This window comes from Piliocolobus tephrosceles, chromosome 18 (genome assembly GCF_002776525.5).
Source record: "Piliocolobus tephrosceles isolate RC106 chromosome 18, ASM277652v3, whole genome shotgun sequence".
Lineage (NCBI taxonomy): Eukaryota > Metazoa > Chordata > Mammalia > Primates > Cercopithecidae > Piliocolobus > Piliocolobus tephrosceles.
In genome coordinates, this window is record NC_045451.1 from 24,125,205 (window position 1) to 24,137,683 (window position 12,479).

General features: G+C 37.6%; 1 protein-coding gene and 1 long non-coding RNA gene across 7 annotated transcripts in view; one reads left to right on the plus strand and one right to left on the minus strand.

Moving 5' to 3' along the window:
* The window catches only part of TCF4 (transcription factor 4), a 366,762-nt gene that overhangs the window by 120,758 nt on the left and 233,525 nt on the right, over window positions 1–12,479 (plus strand). For all 6 annotated transcript variants that reach the window (XR_002732953.1, XM_031934570.1, XM_023218359.1 and 3 more), the window contains 2 exons: window positions 4,293–4,354; window positions 7,292–7,388. Coding sequence is in view for 5 of the 6 variants with exons in the window: in XM_031934570.1 (XP_031790430.1) it covers window positions 4,293–4,354; window positions 7,292–7,388 (159 nt within the window). In the remaining variant the exon portion in view is untranslated. The remainder of the gene's footprint in view (window positions 1–4,292; window positions 4,355–7,291; window positions 7,389–12,479) is intronic.
* The window catches only part of LOC111546870, a 30,188-nt gene that overhangs the window by 14,382 nt on the left and 3,327 nt on the right, over window positions 1–12,479 (minus strand). The window lies entirely within an intron of this gene.

Here is a 12,479-nt window from a genome sequence, read left to right on the forward strand (position 1 = left end):
GGACATTCTGTCCTGTGTGTTGGGAGCTCACAGATATTTTCTGTCTGGCTTAATACCAGGATTAGGTATGTTTCTCCTGAGCACTTTGTGTGTATTTATCTGATGGTTATTGTCAATCTTGTTTCCCTCTCTGCTTTGTCTACTTAATAGCTTCTAAAATTTTGACCCACCTCTCGCAAATAGCCGGTCCTTCACTGTGTGCATTTTGATAAACTCATACCTCTGGCCTTATTGTTCTCCTACTTTTATTTTCCAGGCGCTTTATTCCTTCACAGATTGATTTCATATCTTTTGTGTTGTATGTGTTTCTGTAATCTTTTGTGGACACAAGAGTGGGTATAAACTCCCAAATAAATATATTCACTCTGCGTGGGGAGAAGTGACAGGAGGGAACATTCAGCTGGTTAGAGAGAGATGTGAAATTCTTACTGGGGAGACTTTACAGCAGAGAGCAGAGCTTCAGCTTCCTTTTGTGTCCAAGCTCTGCCATTTCGTGATCCCTTGGGCAAATTTTCTAACCCATCTGAGCCTCAGTTTTCTGATATATAAAACCGGTATACTATTAAGGCATTTGAGAGTTTAGCGCAGTGTCGGACATACATTCAAGTCATACATTCACCTCACTTCTTTGAGAGGTGAGGAATAGTTTAGACAGAGGGAATAGCAGTTACAAAACCATGGTGGTACAGAAGATCTTGCGTGCAGTGTCCTGGTACACTAGCAGGGGTAAGGAATGGCCAGGTGTAGGCCACGTGCAAGGTTTATATGAAAATGAGTCTGGACAAGAGCTTCTGGGATGCTTATATGATGGAGGTGTATATTGAATGCTGCTGAAGCCAGCAACCCAGACAGGAATTTTAAGATAGGGAGGGAGAGAGGCTGCTGTTGATGGTGTGGGGCATGCATTTGTCTTGTGTTACAGTAGAGTAGTCCTGTGGCTTTCAAACTACTGTGTGCATAAAAGTTACCTGGGGACCTGTTAAAAACAGTTTTCTCAGTCCCACCGCCAGAGTTCCAGACTGAGTAGATGTGAGATGGACCCTAAGAAGCCAATTTAAAAATGGACATACAGGTGATTCAGGTGGCGGATGCACTTTGAAATGCACTTGGTGGTGCACTGGAATAGTTACTGAGGAAATGCTAACTAAGGGGCAGGGCTGACAAAGTTCAAGGAGAGGGAAGTTGGAAGAAAATGACTTCAAAGCAACATGTTTACATTCATTATGAATTACCATTGCGCATGCTATAGCTTTGTGTCTTCTGTGCATATGAATAAATGAGCACCTATAGATTTTTTTCAAAGATAAACTATAATTAGAATTCATATGATTATTCTGTTTGTTAGGTTTGGGAGAGCTAGTGATTTGTCCTCATCCTCGAGATCCAGCAGGAGACCAGGGGAAGGGGAAGCCTGTTCAACAGAGAGCAGTCAGAGAAAGAAAGGTGCAGCAGTGTGAGGTCAGGAAGTGGGAAAGATGGAAATGGGAAAGGCTGGGAAAAGAGCAGTCAGATCCGATTGGTCAGGAATCTATTTGTGAAGGAATCCAGCCAGTATTTAACCTGCTTTGAAAAAGCTAGACTTCCAGCATTTTTAATTAGTGGATTGCTCGCTTTTGAAATTGCCCAGTTGGGAATACTCAAGTTTTGATGTGTTTTATCTGCCTGCTAATTAGCAGGCTGCTTGGTTGACCATTACTTTTCCTTTTTTCTGTGGACAGAAGATGCATTTGAAGGTCTCTTGGTACATTCCAGCTCAAGTCTGGGTTAAAGTGCATAAGAAAAGCTGTATATTTAGTAAGAGTTCCTACTAAATTATAAACAAATTTTAGTACATTTTTCTCCAACTTGATTCCTTTTGCTGTAGCACAGGGCTTCTCAATCTCAACACAATTTTTGTTTGGGGTCAGAACACTAAAAACATACGTATTTTTTAGAGACAGGGTCTCAGTTGCCTAGGTTGGAGTGCAGTGGCACAATCATAGTTCACTGTAACCTTGAACTCCTGGGCTCAAGGGATCCATCCTCCTGCGTCGGCCCCTGCAATTAGTTAGGACTACAGGCATGTTCCACCACACTTGGCTAATTTTAACAATTTTTGTAGAGACAAAATCTTGCTATGTTTTCCAGACTGGTCTCAAACTCCTGGCCTCAAGCAATCCTCCTGCTTCAGCCTCCCAACGTGCTGGTATCACAAGTGTGAGCTGCTGTGCCCTGCACAGGGTATTTCTTACTGTGGAGAGCTCTTTTGTGCATTTATGAGATACTTAGTAGCAACTCTTGGCCCCTGTGTGATCAATGCCACTAGCACCACCCAAGTTGTGACAACCAAAAATGTCTCCTGAGTGGCTTTGCCAAATGTCATTTGAGATGCAGAAGCCCCACTGGCCTGGCCACAGCGTCCTCTTTCCTCCAAGTCTCTGCTTACTTTTCATGTTTAAAATCCTCTTTTAAAATTGAAAAGATAAAATGAGTCCAAACAATTTGAAATCTTATGGTACTTTATAGGGATTCAAATCTGTTCCTCCATTACTTTTTGGCCAAATTCAAGAGGAGAAATCTCCCAAATGAATCCAAGCTGGCTGTTATAGGTGAAAAGAAAGTCAAGATGCGCCAGACTTTTGAAAGCTTGCAGTGGTTGAGAGATTTTGTTATTTATACACTTTTTATTTTGGCTGAAAATATTTGGTTTTTGTTTAAGAATTAAGAGAACCATGTAGGCTACAAAATTTATTTATGTGCGAATCCCAGAGGGTTGTAAGTAGTTTCTTTGTGTGCTTCAGTTCAACATATACAGGATAGGCTAGCATGTTGAGTTGTTAAACAGCAGATCTGGGGAAGGTTTTACACCTTTTCTCTAGGCTTGATGCAGTCCCGAGAGCTTTCTTGACATGCCTTGAAGCTCACAGTGCACTGATTTTAACTGTCCATAGGGGACATCTGTTTGCAGTTTGTGTTATCTTCTGAAGCACCAACTAAAAGGAAGTGAAATAATATTTGTCATTAAAAAAAAAAGAGAGAAGTTAATTTAGTGGTAATAACTTAGTTGTTGTTGCTCTTCTGTCTCTTAAGATATTCTGAAACACCATGTACTCTACTGTATCCCAAAATAAATCAATTAATTATACTATGATTACTTCTGCTGATAATAAAATAGCAGTAATAATAAAAGGAATGACAGTAGCGCATTAAGAGAATAAACAATATCACTGAAATGTTAGGAAACACAATAAATGGGATTATATCTCCTGAACCATAGTTTCACACTTCCTCCTCCACTTCTGTCGGAGGGTGTTTGTGATGGCCGTCTGTTATCAGCCGTGATCAAAATAATGTAACAGTGAAACTTTTTATACTTTTATGAAGGCCCTTTCATCAAAAATCTCACAGCCATTTCTAAATATAGAGCGACTGATCTTTAAAACACTTTTATGTTTTAAGCAATTAATATGGTAACTTAGCTGTTAGACTTTCCATCCTGCGTATTTGCCATTTGGAGCACGGATGGAACATTTCGTAATCTACTCAGCATTGAAACTTCGCTGGTATCGAGTTTAGAATTCCAACTTTTCGACGGATCATGTAGGTCTTTTCACCGTCATCTATCAAAACAAAACATTGCTTTATAATGGAATAACCACATATCAAAGCCCAGATTAAGGATTGCAGGCCAAGTGGTATATCTAGTTTAAAAAAAAAAAAAAAATTGAAAGACAGAGACAGTACTGTCTTAACCTAAAAACAGTTTTTATTTTAAGTCCTAATATCCCTGTAGTGTGCTGGTGGAAATAGACTACTGAATACTTTCTCAGTCTCATTTTCTGTTGCATGTCTGGTGTCTCCTGTGATAAGCCTGGGCTGTGGAACAAAAAGGATCCAAGAGCATTATGGCGAGGATGCTAAAGGTGTTACTGTGGATATTTACCTTAATTTAACTTTTTTTGGATTAAAGCTGTGTTAGTGTATTTCCAAACTTATTTTATCCAAAAGATCGTAATAAAACTTTAAGTACAATTTCACATCTATAAAAACTGAGGCTATCTAACACTGTGAAGGATAGAAGTAATTGTTATGTTCATACCTCTGGTTCCTGAGGGTCCAGTTCATTTCTGCTGTGAATTTAAATGAGTTAATTTAAGTAGATGGGTCAGAAGTCACTGTCATCATGGTAGCCCTGTTCCTCGTTCTTAATTAAAGGCAACAGGAGATTAATTTGAAACATTAATTTCAAAGTGCATATACAAAAAGAACGAATTACTGCAAGAAAGCCTGAAGAACTTTTCTCTTGTCCCTAGATGTAGAAGACAGAAGTAGCTCAGGGTCCTGGGGGAATGGAGGACATCCAAGCCCGTCCAGGGTAAGTATATCTAATCTTTTCTCCCACAACCAGTCATCCCACATATGTAAATTGACAAACAGAAGATGTGTTTCTCTCTGTCTCTCTCTTTCTCGCACGCACACACACACATACACACACACACAGAGGCATGGGCATGCACGTGCATACAAACACACATATATGTGCATACTAAGTTTAATGAGGATCAGCTTGACTTTGGAATTTTTTTCCCATTCTCTTATTGAATGCTGTTATTCAATTTGACACCTGTTCCACTTCTGCTAACCAGAAGAAAACTCCTTCATTACATATTCGGTCTTTCGTTTGTCAGTTGTTGATCCATATTACACAATGCTATTTGTTGTAGATGGAAAAACTTAAAAAAAATTCCTAATATCCCTATAATGTATTGGTGTGAACAGACTACGGAATAATCCCAAAGACACAGTATGAGGTTCTGTCCTAGCAGTATGATCTACGTACTGAATCTGAGTTGATTTCACTTTGTAGACATGTTATCATTCCACCAGTAGGGACTTTGGTCACTAGTTGGATCATTCATTTATTTGCTCTCAAGTTTTTGCTCTTCTTTTCCACAGTTTTCCTACATGCATTGGTTGTTTCTTGGGGTGTAATAGGAAGACCATGGAATAAGAGATGGGTGGGTGGTTAGGCACTATGTATTTTTGTATGTATATGATCTTGGGCATGTCATTTCATCTCTTGCATCCTCATTTTCCTATTTTGCAAAATGAGGAAGTAGAGCCAGAGGATCATCTATGTTTCTTCCAATTTAAATATTCATGATTTTGTATGAAATTTCTTTACCTGGATCATTGCTAGGCCCTCTAAAATCCATGTCAGCTTTTATGATATATATATATAATGCCCCAGATTAAACGTACACTTAGTGTACATGGTAAAACCAGCATCTCTTCCTCTCCCAACCAGCTATATATAGATGAAGCATTCTGCAGGGAGGGTAACATTTTACTGTAAATGTTCACACAAATTTGGGTTGGGGGAAGGTTCCATTTTGGCATAAGAGACAGGGAAGGTAATCAAGCTGTCAAAATGAGGACATTTCAGCAAGTCAGAGTTAGACATTTCCACCTGTCCATGGCATTGTGATCCTTAGTCTAGTGTTCAGGGTACAGCAGGATCTCTAAGCTTACCAGTAACTTTGTGAGCCCTTACACCAGCTGTCGCGCTTGACATTCTAATGCTTTATATGGATGGGTTGAGGAAATCTTTCCTCCTCCTCATGTTACAGTCTGCACTTGCAGAAATAAATCCATTCCCCGTCACAGCAAGTGGAGATCATAGAACTCCCCTCAATTGTTTAGTTCGTCTAGATTTTCACAATTTCTTATGATTTCTCCATTCAGTACACATGGTACTTTTAATTGTGTTTCAGAAAGCAAGGTCTGTTTAGAATCATCTTAATTTAGGATTAAAACTAACTAGCTTTTGGTTTTTGTTAGCTGTCCTGCCATTTTTCTCACGAATATATTGGTGAATAATTTCAAACCAATTTAGTGTAATTTATATTTTCTAAATCCAGAAGTTTGCATGAGACAAATCATTTGTGGCAGATTTATACCCAGGCAGACTTTCAAGGTCTCTCTTTCTTCATCTTAACATGGAGAGAGTGTCTACCTTCCAGCACTGTGCTGAGAATTAAATTAGATAATATATATTAAGCTTTTAGTACACTATCTAGGATGAGGACACTTAATAAGTGATAATTAGCATTATGCAATGCCTGGTATAGAATGAGTGAGTGTACTATGATGGGTATTTACAATGCAGCCTCTTTTTATAGATCGACATGTTGGCAGAATTAGATTATAGTATCAGTCAAGTTAGTTGTTACACATGAGGAAAGGTGACCGAGAACGGGGTTGTTTTCCTTAAGGTTGAGGGGATGTGTCTTTTCCTAGTTCATGCAGCAGCCCTCTTTTTTGTGTGTGGGCAGATTCTGCCCTTTGACTCACATGCAACCGATACCTCTGAGTAAATTTAACTTAGACTTTATGGGCAGTTCCACCAGCTGAGCAGAATGACGTTTCCCCCCTTCTTTGGTCACTTTATGCACTTTAGTAGACTGAAAGTTGAACCATGTAGTATAGATGATTTTAACTTTTTTCTACCATGTAATCAACGTTCCCCATTAAAATTAAGTAACTGGACAGCTTAAAAACATTGTTTTAATTTTAAATTCCCCTTAAAACAATAAACTGATTGTAATAATGAAATATTTCTGTCAAAATTTGTCTTCTTTACAACTGGTTGTTTTTGTGTGACATACTTTGTCCAACTCCAGAAATGCTAATTTATGCTAATGTTTTGATGTTCATATCATAGTTAAATCCTAATATTCTTAACTTTCTTATGTGTTAATTACTTATGTGACAATCTAGTTATCTTACAACCACAATAGTAACTATAATAAAACATTGAAACTTCAGTATCCTATAATAAAACATTGAAACTTCAGTATCCTAACACCAAATGTTATTGTTTGAATGGCTCTATCTTGGTCTTTAAAAAGCAATTCATTGCATGCTATGCCTAATTTTCCCTTGTGGCACTATTTTGCTTTAATGTGGCCTTATTAAAATAATAATTTTTAACATACGCAATATACTTTATAGGTGTCTGATGTTTTACATACACTATTTTATTTAATCATGTCAACAACCCCATGCAGTTGATACCATTATTATTTCTAAGATTTCTCAGCTATTACGAGGAGAAATTGGACTTCGTAGACTCTAGAGTTTTCTTTTAGCCACTATACCTGTGAAGGTGCAGATTCCTTCTAGTGAAGCTCCAGGGAGGAAATAGTGGACTCCAGTTTTTTTAGGATGGGAGAAGTTTTGGTAGTGGGGCCATGTTTATGTGCTGTTCATTAATATAAAATAACAACTTACACTGTTATTTTATTTACAGAACTATGGAGATGGGACTCCCTATGACCACATGACCAGCAGGGACCTTGGGTCACATGACAATCTCTCTCCACCTTTTGTCAATTCCAGAATACAAAGTAAGACTCATTTTAAATTAACTTACACTTTTTAAATGCTTATGTTTTACTATAGAGGGTAAAACCATGTCCTAGACAGAGGTTCTGCTTTTAGACATTTGGATATTTAGTCAGTTCACTTGTAATAGTCTTAAATTGCAGAGAAGTATTGGCAATCTGTGTTTGGTAATAGTATATCAAAGATTAAGTTTTACAACCATATGGAATGAAATGCTTTTAGTGATACTGAATCTACATGGAAATTTTGGTTTCCTTAGACCTAAAGCACGGACCACAGTTTCAATGTTGCATAAGTAGTTTCCTGAGTTAAGGTAGATGAAGTCAAAGTGGTGAGCATTTAGAATAAAAATATCACTAGGCTTGTTGATTGGCAATGATATATAGTCAGTGTTAACTGCGATTTCTGCTAAAGGGTTTATGAAAATAAATGGTGTTAATGGGCTTAGTGTGCTTAAATCAGAGTAGTGCGTTCAAGTTGAATTGTAAAATCTGGTTGTGTATTTATCAAGGCGTGAACTTGAGAGCTAATGGCCTAGGCAGACCGCATCCTGCTTTACTAAAGCAAGTTACCTGTTTGAGCTGTCTGTGAATCTCCAGCATGCCGTTCATCCTGGCATCCTCAGCATGTTTTTCTGCTTTTGGCTACCCTGTAGGGATGTTTGTTTAACAGCAGTGACTTGAGCAATGAAAAGATGATTCCTAATGGTTTAAAAGGTCCAATAGCTGGCTACTTTAGTTTTGATTGAAAAAATGATCTTTGTTCTAGTAAACATGAGTTGTTAACAATATTAGTAAATCTCTCAACCTGGCCAGATTCTCTTGAGAATCTGTCAATAAGTGAAGTTACATTTCTTGGTACAAGCTGTTGGACAACACTCCAAGGAACGCACACAACGGTAATTATGTTTTTCTGAGACCATAACTGCAAATGCTTCTAAAGAATGTCATGATTTTAAGCTTTGGAAGCTAGACCAGTTACTTCAGGTCCTTGAATCTCGCATTCTTTGAAAAATCACTGTCAAATCCATCTAAATGGGTTTCACATATGTAACACAAAAGAGTCAAAGCAGATAAGTACTAGCAACTTATAGTTAATGGGTGACATCATATGTGCATGCCTTTGAGTGTCTTACCAACTTTGAGAACCACAAGGTTGGTTTTGGTCATAGGATGTTCTTATTTTTGTGTTATTTTTGCCTTCAAAGTAGTAAATTTCATATGTATGTTTTAACATTGTAACTAAAACAGGAATCCCAGTCCTTTATCAGTTGTTGATAGCAAGGTGCATTGTTTCTTGCTCTCAGGATATGTAGATACAGGTGACTAGATACATTTATCAAATTAGATTTTAAAAGGCAGCTTTTGACTCTTCAGTGTCAGTAGTTATGATTTTATTTCCAGCACCTTTGCTTTTCTATTCATCTTAACACAACCGCTTAGAATAAAAGATTTATTTGAAAATAGAGTCCTGAGAAGTAGCACTTAAATAATATACTAACTTCCTTGGATCCTAAAATGATCCTCTAATGAGCTACAGTGAGAAAAATGAATAAATAAATACTCATAGTGAGAAGTTTATGTTATCTATGTGAAAAAAGTTTTAACTCTAAAGAACAACTTGGTAAATTAATATTACAGAATACACCAAGCAGTACAAACAGATTAAATGATTGTTCTGTTCATGTTTCCTCATGGGCAACTGCTTTACAAATCAAATTAGTTTTTCAATCCAAATAGTATTTAAAATATAAGTGACCCGACAGTCTAGAGCGGAGAGAGCTGATTCTTTTCACTTGGTTGTTGTTTAGGCTGCAAATCCATGTCAGCCTTGCTCTTTTATCCCGTCTGCCCTCCTTCCCATTAAACTCTTAAATATGGAGACCAAGACAGTCTCCTGCATTGTGATAGGAAATGCTACTATGTCCACGAGGCCCCCACCCACTGTTCCCAATGAAAGGACTTCTCTGTTAGATAAGCTGTCTGGTTTGAAACATGGCTCTTCATTGTTTACAAACTGCTACATTTTCCACCTCAAGCAGATTTTTGCACAGAAAAGAATTGTGCTTGGGCTAAATGGTTTATCTGACATTAACGGCGCAGTGTCAGACTGGGGTCAGGGAAGTCTGCCCTCAGAGCGAGAGGGCATTGCGCGGTATGTGAAAAAAAATGGAAAAGGGAGAAAAAGATATTGAAGCAAGTATGAAATACCTTACAGTTTTATTTAGAGAAGAACAATTTTTTTTAAGAGAATTCACTCTGATGCTGCATTAAAAACTCTTCCCATCGCTAAAATTTCTCACATCCCAGACGCCTTCTTGATTGGCTTGCGTATCTGAAGGCTAGATTCAGGGCACAAAGATTCTCATTGATTTTGCCCAAGCTGCTGTTTATTTAAAATGAAACCACTTTTCAGATGAGCCATATTTGGTGTTATGTTACAGCTTTACAAAGGAAAGATAGATCATTTTCAAGAAATTAAGGACAATTAATTTACAAATGGTAATAAAAACAAAGTAAGATCCATTGGTGTAGGGGACAGTTTGAACTCATAGCATATATGCTGTGTTCTAAACTGCACTTTGTGTCCAGAACCAGAGCCCATGTTGTGACCTTTGTGGACATGTTCTTTCTACCAAAAGAAGGTAGTGGACTTCAGTATAAGTGTTGGACAAAACTCCAGTCTCCACTTTCAGAGTCTTTAACTGGTTTCCATTGAAAGTGCAAAGTATTTCTTTCTGTTTCAAAGACTTAATTCTACCGTGATGTCGCATCAGGGTAAAAGCAATAGCATCAGAAATAAATCAGCCACTTTATTGCAGCAGATTCTCTATTGTCAAATCAATCAAGCCTGTGACTGAATTAGGCGTCTGCTACAGAAATAAGTGACACTAATTTTACAGGAAAGAGTTATTAACTGCAGATGACCTGATTTTTTTTCTTTTTTCTTTTTGGTAAACTGTTCATTTAGTAAGGTTTTATTTTATTGCAAAGAAAGAAAAAAGTACTGGACTACTCTTTCCTTTGAGAGTGGATTGTTATTAATTATATTTTTTGTTCTTTATGGCAGTATACAATTTTAGAGAAATGATAACAGGCATTGCTAGTATATTTGTTTGTAAGCTCTTTTATGGTAACGAAACCCATTATTAGCACTCTGAACTTCTTGATTTCACATGAATGGTTTTGCATTTTACAGATTTTTAAACATAATACTTCTATTTGGCACTGAAATTCCAAAACTTAGTTCATTTGTGTCTCTATTTCAAATTTATGCAAAGTGCGATGTAAGTTATAAGAGTAATAAAGTGTTTTAGCCTAGGCAACATGATGAAACCTCATCTCTACCAAAAATACAAAAACTTAGCCAGGCGTGGTGGCACGCATCTGTGGTCCCAACTACTTGGGAGGCCAAGGAAGGAGGCTCTCTTAAGCTCAGGGGGTGGAGGTTGCAGTGGGCTGACATCATGCCATTGTACCCCAACCTGGGCAACAGAGTGAGATCCCAGCTCAAAAGTAATAAAATGTTTGTGTTAGTTTATTCTTTTAGATATAAGCTAATGTGTGTGGAAAAATAGCACTATTTGATAGTTTGTGAATCCCTAAAGTAAAATAACTAAAACACCCATGTGTGGTTATACATGCATGGACACACATGTACACCCACACACCCAGTGTATGTATCGTGCTGGAAGAATTAATGACATTTCTTGGTTTATAAGATTGTTCTGTGTTCCTGTCTGTGGTTATACTTGTCATACAGGGTTTTAGTGGTTGATATTTGTAAGTCTTTTAAAGAAAAGCCTAACTAACAGAAACAGAAAGCAAGCTCCTAAATTTTTGAAAAATAGGTGTGAATAGCCTTTCTGTTTGTTTTGATGTTGGCAGGGCTTAGAGATGTGAGTACCGACTGTCTACATTGACCAATTCATATACTTTTACCTGACATTTGCTAAGAAGTCACTCATTGCTTTCGTTGTGTAGATACATGCCAGGTTACATTTTGCCTTAGTTGAAATTCCATGCATTGTTTTATATCTGGAGAAAAGAAATCATTTCTTCCTTGTGACTGCCTATCATTATTAATGATTGCAATGTACCCTGGACCTATTGGAAACTCGTTCATTGCAGTTCTTAAACAATGTGATGAAACCTTCCTAGGTGGTCAGTTGGATAGTTTTCAGAGTATGCTAATGGCAGAAAGGGTCCATGAGTCTAACTCCTCTGTTTTTTAAGAGGGTTATTTATATGCTATAGAATAGTTTGAAAATCCTGGCAAGAAGTGTATAGAAAGAATATGCACTTCAGAAAAGAAAACTTTTTTTCCCCTTTGTCAAGCACTAAACTCCTGCAGGTAATTGTCCAGATATTTTTACAATGGTAGACAATATATTTTCTAGCTAAAACTATTTGATCCAAGGAAGGAGCTAAGCATTCCATTTTCCTTTTATTATTCCAGAGCATCGATTGAAAACTGAGGATAAGTGAGCAAGTTGCCCCATAAAATTACATACATGGTATTTGTGACTGAAGGGTGTGAAAAGTGATACTTTTGTACACTTGGCTACAGCTTAGTTCAGCATCAGGGGCTGTGCTTTCACATGGCCCATTTTGAATGGTTCAGTTTCCTTAGTGTAGTATTTGGTACTAGTCCTACTTACGGTACTTTCTCAGAGCATTAAATAATTTACCACCATAGAGTAAATGGTTTCTAACCTAGCTCAGTGGAACATTTTACTGCTGGATTAGATTGAGGTTTCAGGCAGAACTGAAGAAAGCTGCTGGCTTACAGGATGACCTTTGAATCTCATCTGGATTAGCGGTTGATATTTTGATTTGGTTACTGTGGTCATATTGTGACAGCTGCTAGCTCATTATAATTCGGTTCCACCGCTCCGTTTGCCTAGCAGGAATATTTAGGTTTGTATTACTTCAGAGTGTTTATGGCTACCCTGAGTTTAGCCCAGCATAAAGGTGAAGTGTTGTGAGTGTTTTCAAATCCCAGTGGCAGAAGCGGATGCCACAGTCTTCTTGTAAAACAGCAAATGTGAGTACATGCTAATACAGGGAGTTTTACTCTTCATTGTAAAACAG